The 16,486-nt window shown below is 35.6% G+C and overlaps 1 protein-coding gene across 1 annotated transcript in view; it reads left to right on the top strand.

The window, feature by feature from the left end:
• Nucleotides 1–2,177: 2,177 nt before the first annotated feature.
• CYLC1 (cylicin 1) overlaps nucleotides 2,178–16,486 on the top strand; it is a 45,771-nt gene continuing 31,462 nt past the window's right edge. The window contains exons 1-3 of the mRNA XM_005700584.2: nucleotides 2,178–2,213; nucleotides 10,054–10,107; nucleotides 15,115–15,155. Coding sequence (XP_005700641.2) covers nucleotides 2,197–2,213; nucleotides 10,054–10,107; nucleotides 15,115–15,155 — 112 coding nt within the window. The 5' untranslated portion in view covers nucleotides 2,178–2,196. The remainder of the gene's footprint in view (nucleotides 2,214–10,053; nucleotides 10,108–15,114; nucleotides 15,156–16,486) is intronic.

The raw sequence follows: 16,486 nt of genomic DNA, 5'->3' as shown, positions 1-16,486 counted from the left end.
GGATGGGATGGGGAGGGAGGTTGGAGGGGGTTTCGGGATGGGCGACACATGTACTCCCATGGCTGATGCATGTCAATGTTTGGCAAAAACCACTATAGTATTATAAAATAATTGGCCTCCAATTAAAATAAGTAAATTAATTTAAAAATAAGGAAAAATCCAATGCAAATTAGGTTAAAAAAAAACTAATGAGAATAGCAAATGAATTGCTCTTCCTCTCAGGGTCAAAACGATACTCACTTATGTTTATCTAGGACAGATAGACAATTATACCTGTACACATCCTTATCTACTGCACAAGTTTTCATTTCATATGATGAAAATTTCACATTTGTAACTTTCCTGCCAAGTACAATTTGATAAGTTGTTCAAACGTAACTCTGTACATAACCAACAGTTGTGTTCAAATTTGGAGATGGGAAAAAAATTTTTTTTTCATACTCTTTGGTACTATTTTAATAGGCATTTTACCTTTGCTTAGTTTACATATCTAAGAATATACTATATTTAAGTGTTTTTTTAAGGAAAATATCTGCAAGCTTATATATAGTTTTGGAGGAAAAGGAGCCTGAACATGAAGAAAATGTACACACTACAGTTGCTCTTTAGAGAGGAAAATTCTTGTATTTTCCTTTCAGCCCATATATCTCTCATGCACACATACACAGGTGTATGTGTATAGTTACACAGATTTGTGTGGACATATACATGCCCAAAATTCATGTTAACATAAACTGATATCAAGCAATTAGATGTGTCTTAAGCAATCAGCTTCGTTTCTAGTTTAAGTAATCACCATACTGTTCTCCATAATGGCTCTATCAGTTTACATTGTCACCAAATGTGTTGGAAGGTTCCCTTTTCTACATATCCTATCCAGCATTTATTGTTTGTAGATTTTTTGATGATGGTCATTTTGACTGGTGTGAGGTGATACCTCACTGTAATTTTGATTTGCATTTCTCTAATAATTAGTGAAGTTTAGCATCTTTTCATGTGTTTATTGGTCATCTGTCTTCTTTGGAGAAATGTCTGCCTAGATTTTTTGCCGATTTTTTGATTGAGCTATGTTTTTTTTCTTTCTGATTTTGAGCTGTTTGAGCTGCTTATATATTTTAAAGATTAATCACTTGTCAGTTGTTCCATCTGCAATTATTTTCTCCTATTTTGAGGATTGTCTTTTAACCTTGTTTATCATTTCCTTTGCCTTTCAAAAACTTTTCAGTTTAATTAGATTCCATTTGTTTGTTTTATTTTTATTTCCATTACTCTACGAGATGGATCAAAGAATAAATCTGCCATATGACCCAGCAGTCCCACTACAGGGACTATACCCTGAGAAAGCCACAATTCTAAAAGACACAAGTACCCCAATATTCATTGCATCACCATTTACAGTAGCCAGGACATGAAAACAACCTAGATATCCATCTACAGATGAATGGATAAAGCAGAAGTGGTACATATATGCAATGGAATATTATTAAACCATAAAAAATAATGAATTTGAGTCAGTTCCAGTGAGGTGGATGAACCTAGAGCCTGTTATACAGAGTGAAGTAAGTCAGAAAGAGAAAAACAAATATTGTATATTGACACATGTATATGGAATCTCAGAAAATGTTACTGATGAACTTATTTGCAGGAAAGGAATAGAGACATAGATTTAGAGATTGCATCTGTGGATACAGTCAGGGAAGGAGCGGGTGAAATGAATGGAGAAAGTAGCATTGACATATATACATTACCATGTTTAAAATAGATAACTGGTGAGAAGTTGCTGTATAACACATAGAGCCCAGCCTGGAGCTCTGTGATGACCTAGAGAGGTGGGATAGGAAGAAGGTTGGGAGATTCAAGACGGGGGTGATATATGTATAATTATGGCTGATTTATGTTGTTGTAGGGCAGAAATCAACACAACATTGTAAAGCAATTTTACTCTAACTTAAAAAAATAAAAACAGATTCAATCAATGAAAAACTTATTCTCTCAGTTCAAACTGTAAAACATTCTGTGTGAACACATCTAAAGTTATGGAATAGATTTCAGAAGCACTTATGCACTGTAAAATGTAATTACTGTGTCTTGTCCCTTTAAGTTCCTGCTGTTTACAGTCTCTTTATGATGTCATCACTCAGCGTTACCAGTTTGAACTTACAGTGTTAAAGTCCTGGCAACCTATAGGCAGGGGAAATGTCTCTTCCAAGATTGTAAGTCCTCTTTTCAATAATTTTTAGCGTTTTTAACGGTTAGTATGCTCAATTTAGCTTCATATTTATATTTTAATATAAATAATGTTCCTCTAATAGTAGCTACTTATAGATTAAAACTTGTATTTTATTAGCATCATGCTCTATCCAACTGAGCTAACTGGCCATGACTGAAAGTTGTATTTTAAACAGAGGTACAAAATTTCCATTAACATCTTAAGTGTTTTACTTTGAAATTTAACTAGTTCAGACTCTTTCACAAAATAGCTGCATGGCCTTGAATATTTTAATCACTCTGAGTGTGTGTATATGTGTACTTATAACCACATCTTATTTTAGGGAGAAGGGAAGTAGTTACTGTGTGTGAAGGCACTTTAAAATGAAAAGCAGAATAAAACATAGTAAGAATTTATTAAGGTACTCTGGTATATTTAATTTTCTATGTAAAGTATATTAAGCCATCCTGTTTTTCTGATAAAAAAGAAGACTTTATATTATTGCTAATTAAAACATTATAGTTAGTTTATTTTTAGAGGTATCATTAAGTGGGTGATAAAATATTATTCATACTAATTAAACAAAAGTATTTCTTCAGGATTAAGTGGCTACATCATTCAGTGTTAGTCTCTATTTTAAACGTCAGTCTCCTTTAAAAGAATATTACTGACAGTAATACAAAAATTTATGATGATGTAAGCCATATTGACTTACAGCTAATAGCTAATATCCATGTATATTAGGTTGAACCATATAAAACTATCAATATTCAGCCATTTTGACTTACAAAAATAGAAAATTCTTATGACACAACCTATTTTTAAAAGCATGTAAAAATCAGTAAGAAAGCTATAGTTAATATGCCATAGGTAATTTGTAGAAAAAAATGTCAAAGATCAGTAAAAATATGAAAAACTGCACAACTTCAACAATGAAAATAAAGTTTAGAAAACCTTTTACTCCGAAATTCAAATTCTAAAAAATTATAGAGATCTATTCCCTGTTAAAATGATATATTTCTATAATGTTTGGATTTTTTTTCAAAAAGTATGTATTATTTCTAGAATCAGAAAATGCAACATAAGTTGAAAAAAAGGGGGAAATAATTATTTTATTTAGAAATTAATGATTTAGTTCCCTAGTGCTTTTAAAATGTATTTATAGTTTAATATTGCCTATATCTTCTCTTGCCTCTTACATCACAAAGGGCTCAAATTATGTCACTACTAGACATTATTATCTCTTTTAAACACAGTATTATAAGGAAATCCTTCTCTAGTGAAAAGTATTTTCTCCCATATCCTCTTATAAAACAGAACTCAGAGGTACTGTAGATTTGTTTCCTCAGTGGCATTTCCAAATCTTTTCTCTTCTCTATTCCTTAAAAAGAGCTTGCTTGGAATCTATGCCATGAGATTATGTCACCTGATAGCTTTCCCTACTATATTCATCTAGTGATTCCATTTTTGCTCCACTTCATTTTGCCATGATTTTCTTATGTGGCCTACTATCATGCTATACAGTACTATCAACTGTACTCTTGTCAATTCCTTGTGATTTTTCTGTTGTTGTCCAGCACCTCAGTCATGACTGATTGTTTGTGACACCATGGACCGCAGCACACTAGGCTTCCCTGTCCTTCAACATATCCCAGAGCTTGCTCAAACTCATGTCCATTGAGTAGGTGATGTCATACAACCATTTTGACCTCTGTTGTCCCCTTCTACTTCTGCCTTCAGTCTTTCCCAGCATCAGGGTCTTTTCCAATGAGTCAGCTCTCCACATCAGGTGGTCAAAGTATTGGAGTTTTGTCTTCAGTATCAGTCCTTCCAATGAATATTCAGGATTGATTTCCTTTAGAATTAAGTGATTTGATCTCCTTGCAGTCTAAGGGACTCTCAAGAGTCTTTTCCACACCACAGTTCAGAGGCATCAATTCTTCCATGCTCAGCCTTCTTTATGGTCCAACTCTCACATCCGTACATGACTACTGGAAAAACCATAGCTTTGACTAGATGGATCTTTTTCAGCAAAGTAATGCCCCTGCTTTTTAATATGCTGTCTAGGTTTTCAATGTTTTTTTTTGTTTTGTTTTGTTTTGTTTTTGTTTTTTCCCAAGGAGCAAGTGTCTTTTAATTTCATGGCTGCAGTCACCATCTGCAGTTATTTTGGAGCCCAAGAAAACAAAATCTGGCAGTGTTTCCATTGCTTCTCCACTTATTTGTCATGAAGTGATGAGCCTGGATGCCGTTATCTTCATTTTTTTGAATGTTGAGTTTTAAGCCAGTTTTTGCACTCTCCATTTTCACTTTCATTAAGGGACTCTTTAGTCCCTCTTCACTTTCTGCCATAAGGGTGATGATATCTGCATATCTGAGGTTACTGAAATTTCTCCCAGCAACATTCCAGCCTGTGCTTCATTTAACCTGACATTTCACTTGCATATAGATTAAATAAGCAGGGTGACAATACACAGTTTTGATGTGCTCCTTTCCCAACTCGGAACCAGTCCATTGTTTCATTTCCTGTTCTGTTGCCTCTTGGTCTGCATACAGGTTTCTCAGGAGGCAGGTAAGGTGGTCTGGTATTCCTATCTTCTTAGGAATTTTCCATAGTTTGTTGTGATTCACACAGCCACAGGCTTAAGCATAGTCAATGAATCAGAAGTGGATGTCTTTCTGGAATTCTCTTGCCTTTTCTATGATCCAACAGATGTTGGCAACTTGATCTCTCATTCCTCTGCCTTTTCTAAATCCAGTTTAAACATCTGAAAGTTCTTGACTTTCATACTGTTGAAGCCTAGCTTGGTGAATTTTGAGCATTACTTTGCTAGTGTGTGAAAGAGTGATTGTGGGGTAGCTTGAACATTCTTTGTCATTGCCTTTGTTAGGGACTGGAGTAAAAACTGACCTTTTCCAGTCTTGTGGCCACTACTGAGTTTTCCATATTTGCTGGCATATTGAGTGCAGCACTTTCACAGAATCATCTTTGAGGATTTCAAATAGATCAGCTGGCATTTTACCAACTCCACTAGCTTTGTTCGTAGTGATGCTTCTTAAGGCCCACTTGACTGTGGACTGCAGGATGCCTGGCTCTAGGTGAGTGATCAAAGCATCATGGTCATCTGGGTCATGAAGATCTTTTTTTGTATAGTTCTTCTGTGTATTCTTGCCACCTCTTCTTGATATCTTCTGCTTCTGTTAGGTCCATACCGTTTCTGTCCTTTATTGCTCCTATCTTTGTATGAAATGCTTCCTTATTATCTGTAGTTTTCTTGAAGACATCTCTAGTCTTTCCACTCTTTTGTTTTCCTCTATTTCTTTCCATTGTTCACTTAAGCCTTTTTACAACACCCCATGTATATGTGTCCTTTTCTTCTTTGCCTTTTGATCCTCTTCTTTTCTCAGCTATCTGTAAGGGCATCCTAAGAAAACCATTTTGCCTTTTTGCATTTCTTTCTTGGGGGGTGGTTTTGATCACTGCCTCCTGTACAATGTTACAAACCTTCATCTGTAGTTTTTCAAGCTCTCTGTCTATCAGATATAATCCCTTGAATCTACATGTCACTTCCACTGTTTAATCATATAGGACTTGTTTTAGGTCATACCTGAATGACCTATTGTTTTTGCCTACTTTCTTCAAATGAAGTCTGAATTTGACACTAAGGAGTTTATGATCGGAGCCACAGTCGACTCACAGTGTGAGCTCACAGCTCACAGCTCACAGTCTTTTTTCAGACTGTATAGAACTTCTCCATCTTTGACTGCAAAGAATATAATCAGTCTGATTTTGGTATTGATAATCTGGTGATGTTCATGTGTAGAGTCGTCTGTTGTGTTATTGGAAGAGGGTGTTTGCTATGATCAGTGCATTCTCTTGGCAAAACTCTGTTAGCCTTTGCCCTGCTTCATTTTGTACTCCAAGGCCAAGCTTGCTCATTACTCCAAGTATCTCCTGACTTCCTACTTTTGCGTTCCAGTCAGCTATAATGAAAATGACATCTCTTTTTTTGGTGTTAGTTCTAGAATGTCTTGTAGGTCTTCAAAGAACCACTCAACTTGAGCTTCTTTGGCATTAGTGGTCGGGGCACAGACTTGGATTACTATGATATTGAATGGTTTGCCTTAGAAACAGAGATCATTCTGTCATTTTTGAGATTGCACCCAAGTCCATTCTAAAGGAGATCAGCCCTGGGATTTCTTTGGAAGAAATGATGCTAAAGCTGAAACTCCAGTACTTTGGCCACCTTATTTGAAAAGTTGACTCATTAGAAAAGCCTCTGATGCTGGGAGGGATTGGGGGCAGGAGGAAAAGGGGATGACAGAGGATGGGATGGCTGGATAGCATCAGCAAATTGATGGATGTGAGTTTGAATGAACTCTGGGAGTTGGTGATGGACAGGGAGCCCTGGTGTGCTGCAATTCATGGGGTCGCAAAGTCAGATATGATTGAGTGACTGAACTGAACTGAACTGATTACATTTTTTACTCTCTTGTTGACTATGAGGTCTACTTCATTTCTTCTAAGGGATTCTTGCCCACAGTAGTAGATGTAAAGGTCATCTGAATTAAATTCATGCATCCCAGCCCACTTTAGTTCACTGATTCCTAAAGTGTCGATGTTCCCTTTTGCCATCTCCTGTTTGATCACTTCCAATTTACTTTGACTCATGGACTTAACATTCAAGGTTTCTATGCATTATCATTCTTATAGCATTGGACTTTACTTTCCCTACCAGACACATCCAGAACTGGGCATTGTTTACACTTTGGCTCAGCTTATTCATTCCTTCTGGAGATATTTCTCCACTCTTCTCCAGTAGTATATTGGGCACATACTGATCTGAGGAGTTCATCTTTCAGTTTTGTATTCCCTTGCTTTTTCATACTGTTCACGGGGTTCTCAAGGCAAGAATGTTGAAGTGGCTTGCCATTCATTTCTTCAGTGGATCATTTTTTTTGTCAGAACTCTTCATCATGACTCATCTGTCTTGGGTAGTCCTACATGCCATGGCTTATAATTTCATTGTATCAGATAAGGCTGTGATGTATGTGATCAGTTTGGTTAGTTTTCTGTAATTGTCCTATTCATTCTGTTTGCCCTGTGATGGATAAGGATAAGAAGTTTGTGGAAGCTTCCTGATGCTAGGTACTGAAAGTGAAAGTGAAGTCAGTCAGTCCTGTCTGACTCTTTGTGACCCCACGGACTATAGCCTATCAGGATCCTCTATCCATGGGATTTTCCAGGCAAGAGTGCTGGAGTGGATTGCCATTTCCTTTTCCAGGGGATCTTCCCGACCCAGGAATCAAACACGAGTCCCCTGCATTGCAGGCAGACACTTTACTGTCTGAGCCACCAGGGAAGCCCTACTAGGTACTGGTTGTGGGCAAACTGGATTTTGCTCTGATAGGTGGGGTCTTGCTCAGTAGAATTTTAATCCAATTTTCTGCCGATGTGGTACTGTGTTCCCTCCCTGTACTTTGGCCTGAGGCAAAACTATGGTAAGAGTAATGGCAGTAATGGCGACCTCTTTCAAAAGACTTATGCCAGCACCATGTGGCTCCCAGGACTGTTGAAGTCAGTGCCCCTTACCCTGCAGCATGCCACTGTTGAGCCATGCTTTCACCAGAGACTCCCGGACACTCACAGGCAAGTCTGGCTCAGTCTGCTCCTTTCTCCTGGGTCCTGGTGTGCACAAGATTTTGTTTGTGCCATCCAAATGTTTGTTTCCCCAGTCCTGTGGACGTTCTGTAGTCAAATCACACTGGCTTTCAAATTCCTTGGGAGTTCACAGTCCCTTTGCAGTCCCCAGGTTGGGAAATCTGTTCTGGCCCATAGAACTTTTGTAACACTGCAAGAACTTTTTTGGTATTACTTTTCTCCAGTTTGTGAATCCTCTGCTCTGTGGCTCTATAATGGGGCTAATGGTAATCTCCTCCAAAAGGTCTTATGCCACATGTTGTGCCTCCCAGGTCTGCTGTAGTCAGAGACTCTGTCCCTGAGGCAGGCCACTACTGACCTGTACCTCTGCAGGAAACACTCAAACACTCAAAGGCAGGTCTGGCTCAGTCTCCTGTGGGGTCCCTGGGTCCTGTGCACACAAGGCTTTGTTTGCACCCTTCAAGCATCTCTGGGCTGTATAAGGTTTGATTCTAAATGACATTTTGCCCCTCCTACCATCTTGTTGCGGTTTCTTCTTTTCCCTTGGATGTGGGGTATCACATTTTGGTTGGATCCAACTTCTTCCTGTAGATGATTGAATGAAGCACAAGCTGGAATCAAGATTGCCGGGAGAAATATCAATAACCTCAGATACATAGATGATACCACCCTTGTGGCAGGAAGTAAAGAGGAACCAAAGAGCCTCTTGAGGAAAGTGGAAGAGGAGAGTGAAAAAGCTGGCTTAAAACTCAACATTCAAAAAACTAAGATCCTACATCCAGTCCCATCACTCCAGGGCAAATAGATGGAGAAACAATAGAAACAATGACAGGCTTTATTTTTCTTTGACTCTAAAATTACTGCAAATGGTGGATGCAGCCATGAAATTAAAATACCCTTGCTCCTTGGAAGAAAAGCTATGATCAACCTAGAGAGCATATGAAAAGCAAAGACATTACTTTGCAGACAAAGTCTGTCTAGTCAAAGCTATGGTTTTTCCAGTAGTCATGTATGGATGTGAGAGTTGGTCTATAAAGAAAGCTGAATGCCAAATAATTGATACTTTTGAACTGTGGTCTTGGAGAAGACTCTCAAGAGTCTTGGAGTGCAAACAGATCAAGCCAGTTAGTCCTAAATAAATCAGTCCTGATATTCATTGGAAGGGCTGATGCTGAATCTGAAGCTCCAATACTTTGGCCACTGGATGTGAAGAATTGATTCATTGGGAAAGACTTTGATGCTGGGAAAGGTTGAAGGTGGGATGAGAAGGGGACAACAGAGAATGAGATGGTTGGATGGCATCACTGACTTGATTGACATGAGTTTGAGCAAGTTCTGGAAGTTTGTGAGGAACAGGGAAGCCTGGTTTGCTACAGTCCGTGGGTCATAAAGAGTCAGACACAACTGTGATTGAACTGAACTGACAAATTGTATTATTAAAATATTTTCTCATTGTTTTGTTGTATATCTAAATATAATTTATTTTCACATTTAATCTTATATCTATATTTTGCTAGATTATCTTATTAATTGTAATTGTGTGTCTATAGGTATTATGGATTTTCTACATAAACATGATGTTATGCAAATAATAACAGTTTTATTTCTTTTTTCCCCTATTCTTGACATTGTGTTTTTATTTTTCTTTCCTTATTGCACTAGCTAGAACCTCCAGTAAAATATTACATTGAAGTTGACTAGCAGATATCCTTTTGTTGTTCCTGAGCTTAAGGGGAATATTTCTAATGCTTCAGCATTGAGTATTTGTATTTTCTCTAGTTTTCTGTATATATCCTTTATCAGGTTAAGGAAATTTCTTTCCAATTTTTATTTGCTAAAATTTTACCATTAATTTGTTAGACTGCATATTGAAATATTCATATAATTTTCCCTTCTTTACTTTGATGTGTTAATGTGGTGAATTCCAAATGTTTAACCTGAATTAAATCCTGTTTGATTGTGGTAGAGTACCCTTTCTATGTATTGAATTAGATTGAATATTTAAGGATTTGGGTATTTATATTTATGAGAGATATAAGTCTGTGTTTTTTTTTTTATTAATGACCTCACCAGATTTTGGTATCAAGGTTATGTTCTTTTCATAGAATAAATTGATAAGTCATTCTTCTTTTTCTGTTCTTTGGAAGATTTTTTTGAATAATTGTTACTTTCTCTTCCTTAGGTGTTTGGGAGACTTAATCAATGAAGACATCCACACCTGGAATTCTCTATGTTGGTACGTTTTTAATGATCAAACAATGTCTTTAGTATACATACAGTAATCTATATTTTCTACTTAACCTTGTTTCAGATTTCATATTTTTTAAAAAGGAATTTTCCTATTTCATCAAAATTTTCAATATATTAGCATAAAGTTTTTGCTTCTTTCATTTCTTTTTGATGATAATTTTAATGTTTTTTCCTCTTATATATGTTGGCTTTATTTTGCTGTTCTGTTTTTAGTGTCTTAAACTACATATTTAAGTCCTTGACTTTTCAGCTATTCCTCTTTTCTAATTTACAAATTTAGTTATAAAGTTTTAAATAGGTTTTTACATCCCACAAATATTACAATACTGTATTTACCTTATGCTCTTCAATATGTTTTTAAAATATTTTCTAGTTTCCATTTTAATTCATTCTTTGATCCATAGGTTGTATTTTTAATTTCCAATTGTTTCGATATTTTTCAGTTTCTGTTGTTGATTTCTAGCTTTATTCAATTGTGAGCAGCAGACATATGCCATATGATTTAGTACTTTGATACTTGTTGAACCTCACTTATTGCCTAGCCTATGGTCACTTTTGTTAAATGTTCCATGTGAACTTGAAAAAAATGTACAGTATTGTGGAGTTATTTGGTGTAATGTCTTTATATTATGCCAACTTTTGTCAATCATGTTATTCAACTTTTCTATATCTCCACTGTATATTCTTTTATTCTTGTTCAATTAGTAATTTAAATAAATATGCTGAAGTTCCCAACTATAATTGTCAGTTTGCACATTACTTTTCCTTTTATAAATTATAGTTTTATGTTTTTTAGAGCTATGTCAGTGGGTGCATGCATATTTAGAATTACTACATCTTTCTGTTGGATTAACCCCTTTACCATTATAAAATATTCTTGTTTATTTTTATGTATCTTAAAGTTAACTTTGACATTAGTTTAGCTCCACAAGCTTATTATCCATTAAGGTACACAGTGTATTCCTTTTCCATTAAAATCAAAAAAGAAAAAAGTCACGTTCTCATATTTTAGCTTTATTATAATCCACTGTGCAGATTCATGTTTTAAGTGGTGTACTTAGTCCATATACTTTTCTGTGGTAAGAAAATTAACCATGAGAACTACTCACCAAATTTTTAAGTGTAAAACACAGTATTGTTAATTATAGGCCCAGTGTTATGCAGAAAAGCTCTATAACTTGTTGATTTTCTCCTATTTGATTTTTTAAATTTTATTTATTTTTGGCAGCAATGGGTCTTTCTTGGGTTTCCCTGGTAGCTCAGGTGGCAAAGAAGCCACCTACAATGTAGGAGACCCTGGTTCGATTCCTGGGTCAGGAAAATCCCCTGGAGAAGGGACAGGATACCCACTCCAGTATTCTTGGGTTCCCCTGGTGGCTCAGAGAGTAAAGAATTTGCTGCGTTTTTGCTGCATGCAGGCGTTTAGCTGTGGTGAGTGGGAGCTACTCTTGTTGGGCATGAGCTTCTCACTGCAGTAGCTTCTTGTTACAGACCACAGGATTTAGGTGCACAGGCTTCAGCAGTCGTGGCAAACAAACTCAGTAGTTGTGGCTCACAGGCTTAGTTGTTCTACAGCATGTGGAAACTTCCCAGACCAGGGATCAAACCTGTGTCTTCTGCTTTGGCAGACAAATTCTTACTGCACACCAGGGAAGTCCCCAGTCCATTTGTTTTTAATGTAATAGCTTTATGTTTGGATTTACATCTATCATTTTAATTTTATTATTTGTCCCATGTCTTTGTTCATTTATCCTTTATTGCTTTCCTTTATATTAATCAAACATTTTAATTATATTTCCTTTTCTATTGTTTTATTTATACAATTTTAGTTATTCTTTAGTGGTTATGTTTTAATTTATAGAACTATATTATAAATTTGTATCTTTGCAACTCCCAGGGAATCAAGCTTCTTATAACACCTTAACTCCAATTATTTCACCAATCTTTATTACCACTATAAATTTTGAATTTAAATTTATAAATTTTATTTTAAGCTTACCAGATTATCATTATTATGTATAAATACTTAATATTCATGTTCTGCACCCAAATATGTGCTGTTTTATGCTCTTTATTTTATCTTAAGTATGTATTATCTTAGGCCATTTCCTTCTACCTGAAGAATTCTTACTTGCATTTGTTTTAGTACTTTCTGCTACCCATACATCTCTCACAAATTTGTTTTATTTTAATATAAAAACAATGTCTTTATGTCACACTCACTTTTGAAAAATATTTGTGCTGTGATAAAAATCTTAAATTGTCAGTGTTTTTTGTTGTTTTTTTTGGTTTTGTTTTGTTTTGTTTTGTTTTGTTTTTTAAGAACTAAATATGCCTTCCATTCTCTTCTGACTTCTGTCACTAATTTTCCTCTTTATTTCAAAATATATGTTCAGGTCACTTATGTAACAAAACTGTATGCACACAATCATTTCTTGCACTAAGATGTACACATTGGAATTAATAAAAATTCTCAGGATTTTAACTATATTAAAGCCCTAATGATTTGAGACTGAGGCCACTTGTATATAAGGCAGTAAGTCACTTCAATAGTGTCCAACTGTTTGTTACCCTATGGGCCATAGCCTGAGAAGCTTCTCTATCCATGGGATTCTCCAGGCAAAAATAGTGGCAGAAATCTTCCCAACCCAGAGATCAAACCTACATCACTTTCATGTCCTGAATTGGCAGGCAGGTTCTTTACCACCTGGGAAGCCCATATACAAGGTAGATATGTTGTGATATTTGACTGTTTTCCCATTTCTCATTGTTTCTTGATTACCTTCTCTAGTGTTTTCCAAAATGAGATGTACATGCAAGATAATCAAGTGGAATATGTGAACAGGATATTACAACTTCAATTTATGTGGTTTATTTCATCTCTTAAAATGTTCTATCTTAATGCATACTTTATAAGGTATATTATTACAGCATAATTTGAATTATCCACACATCACACATATTGAGTCATGCTCAAAACAAAGTTTGAAGAGGATTACTTTAGACTGTAGCAAAGAAGTCAAAATCAATACAGGTGCAAAGTATTTTTCCGAGAATGTGAAGTCAGTGACCCAACCAGCATTTCAAACTTTCAAACTTTTAAGTTTCCAGGATCCCAGGCCATTTAACCTTCTAGCTATGCTATAGAATAAATGTGGTTTCAATATAGATGAATAGACCGTTGATCTATTTTTTTGAAAAAGCAAACATCACAAGCTTGCACAATTTCATAAATCTATGAAGTTTTCTTTTTCAAGACCATGAATTCATACATAAAACTGAGCGTGATTCATAACTAGAACTGAGTGTCCAAACAACCTGTGAGAGTTTTTAGATAGACTTGATTGAGCCACACCTAGAGACTCTGGGTTGCAAAGAGTCAGACACAACTGCAGTGACTTAGCACACACAAGTACAACCTCAGAATTAGCAATGGTCACAATCTACTGTTCCTGCTAATTAATAAGGAAGTAATAGTTAAATAAAAAAAATTTTAAAAAGATAAAAATTTTAAAATTAAAAACATTATACCATGTATATCTTCAATAGACAACACAATCATTACAAAATTAAATGAATACTTTCCAAATGGAAGATACCGTGGACCAATTTCCCCATGTGTAGCAGCAACTCAAAATACAGTTCAACACTTATACATTCCCCTCTCACACATCATTAGTGGTTTAATTTAAGTGCTAAGAATATTAAAACGTTGTTCAGTTCAGTTCAGTCGCTCAGCCATGTTCGACACTTTGTGACCCCATGAATCTGAATCGCAGCACGCCAGGCCTCCCTGTCCATCACCAACTCCTGGAGTTCACTCAGACTCACGTCCATCAGGTCAGTGATGCCATCCAGCCATCTCATCCTCTGTCGTCACCTTCTCCTCCTGCCCCAATCCCTCCCATCATCAGAGTCTTTTCCAATGCGTCAACTCTTCGCATGAGGTGGCCAAAGTACTAGAGTTTCCACTTTAGCATCATTCCCTGCAAAGAAATCCCAGGGCTGATCTCCTTCAGAATGGACCAGTTGGATCTCCTTGCAGTCCAAGGGACTCTCAAGAGTCTTCTCCAACATCACAGTTTAAAAGGATCAATTCTTCGGTGCTCAGCCTTCTTCACAGTCCAACTCTCACATCCATCCATGACCACTGGGAAAACCATAGCCTTGACTAGATGGACCTTTGCTGGCAAAATAATGTCTCTGCTTTTGAATATGCTCTCTAGGTTGGTCATAACTTTTCTTCCAAGGAGTAAGCGTCTTTTAATTTCATGGCTGCAGTCACCATATGCAGTGATTTTGGAGCACAAAAAAAGAAAGTCTGACACTCTTTCCCCATCTATTTCCCATGAAGTGATGGGACCAGATGCCATGATCTTCGTTTTCTGAATGTTGAGCTTTAAGCCAACTTTTTCAATCTCCACTTTCACTTTCGTCAAGAAGCTTTTTAGTTAAACATGGTAGGTTGTCTTCAAAATTTATGTAGTGAATTTAGAAGATATATCGTTCATGCTGATTTACATGTTTTCATTAGAAAATTGCAGGGGAACTAATTTTATTTATTGTTCTATATAATTAAATATTTTACATGTTATAGAATTTTTCAAATTAGTGTTTTTTTTTACTAAGTTAAATTTGTCATTAGTAAGTTTATTTAGATATGCACATAAGATTATATTTCCTTCTCTTTACCAAGTTTTTTTTAAATAAATCTATTTATTTATTTTAACTGGAGTGTTTTTATTTCAGTTTTGATCTATAGTCTATTTTTATTCAAGTTTCTGATGAGAAATACAGTCATATACATCTATAACTTGATTTAAAGGAAGGGAATTGTGGATTATAGGTAGACAGTCTTAAATAATGGAATTCAGAGAACACATCAAATTTCTGATAGCATTACTATTAAAGGCATCTTAGTAATAATAGTCACTATTATTATTATTATCAGACATAGTACAAATCCAATTAAAACATTTTCTTTTTTAAACAGGCAAGAAATAACCATCAAAACATATGATAATTCCATACCAAGTAAGAATTAAAATTATATTTGAAAATAATTTTAGGGAAAATGACTAGTCTCTTCCATTCAATGTGATAAAGCATAAAAAACCCTGAGATTTTATTAAAATCTAAGAGAAGCATGAATATTGGTGTGTGTGTGTGTGTGTGTGTGTGTGTTTAAACTATTTCTATAGTCAGAAAGAAAAAAGTTGACAGTTCATGTGTTGAACAGCTAAAGCTTTAGGAAATTCTTAATATATTGAGTTGAAATCTACCTGCACTGCTACAAATTTATCCATTGATTCTAGTTATTCCCTTAGGAAACAAAGAAGTCTCTGACATTGTAATTAAGAGCATGAACTCTGGAGCCAAATGATCTGTACTTGAATCTTAACTCTTATGCTAAATTTATGATTTGGGGGCAAGTAATTTAACCTCTCTAGGTGCTTTATTTTTCTACATCTGTAAAATGGAGTCAATATAAATTATATTATCTAATTCAAAGTTTTGCAATGACTAAGAGTTGATATATATATAAACTACTTAAAACACAGTCCAGCATATAGCAAGTGCTATATATGTTTTAGCAGTTGCAGCTATCATATTACTACTATTACTACTCTTCTTCTACTCTTTTATGTAACAACTCTAAATATTTGAGTATAATGATCACATCTCTTGTTAATCTCCAGAAGAACTATCCAAACTATCCCACTTTTCTTCTTTTGATAGCTTCCAGATAGCTTGATCCTCCTGATCACTCTATTCTGGGTGCCCTCAAATGTGTGTAAGCCCTTTCTTTTTTTTTTTTTTTTTCAATTAATTTTTAAAATTTTTTTATTTTAATTGGAGACTAATTACTTTACAATATTGTATTGGTTTTGCCATACATTGGAATTAATCTCCCATGGGTGTACATGTGTCCCCCATCGTGAACCCCCTCCCACCTGCCTCCCCATCCCATCCCTCTGGGTCATCCCAGTGCACCAAGCCCTGAGCACCCTGTATCATGCATCAAACCTGGACTGGTGATTCATTATACATATGATGATATAAATGTTTCAATGCCATAAAGGTGTCAGAAATGAATGAAGCATTTCGGTCTTTGGCCCTAATTTTTATGGCTTGGGATGTCATTGAGGTTAGATGAGGAGAAACATAAACACTTAATCAATTGAGATATTTAACTGATGCTCTGTTAATAGCTATTATGCTATTGTGCTATTAATAGATATTGTGGGGACTATAGAGGAAGTCATATGCTCTGCAATTTAAACAAAATGAAATGAAGGTAGCGGAGGTGATGGAGATGTATGGAAGGAAACAGTTAATTTTTATTTTCCATTCCTACTGTTTGA

This window comes from Capra hircus (genome assembly GCF_001704415.2).
Source record: "Capra hircus breed San Clemente chromosome X unlocalized genomic scaffold, ASM170441v1, whole genome shotgun sequence".
NCBI classification, from domain to species: Eukaryota; Metazoa; Chordata; class Mammalia; order Artiodactyla; family Bovidae; genus Capra; species Capra hircus.
Note: the sequence above shows the minus strand (reverse complement) of the source record. Positions and strands in the feature narration are given on the sequence as shown.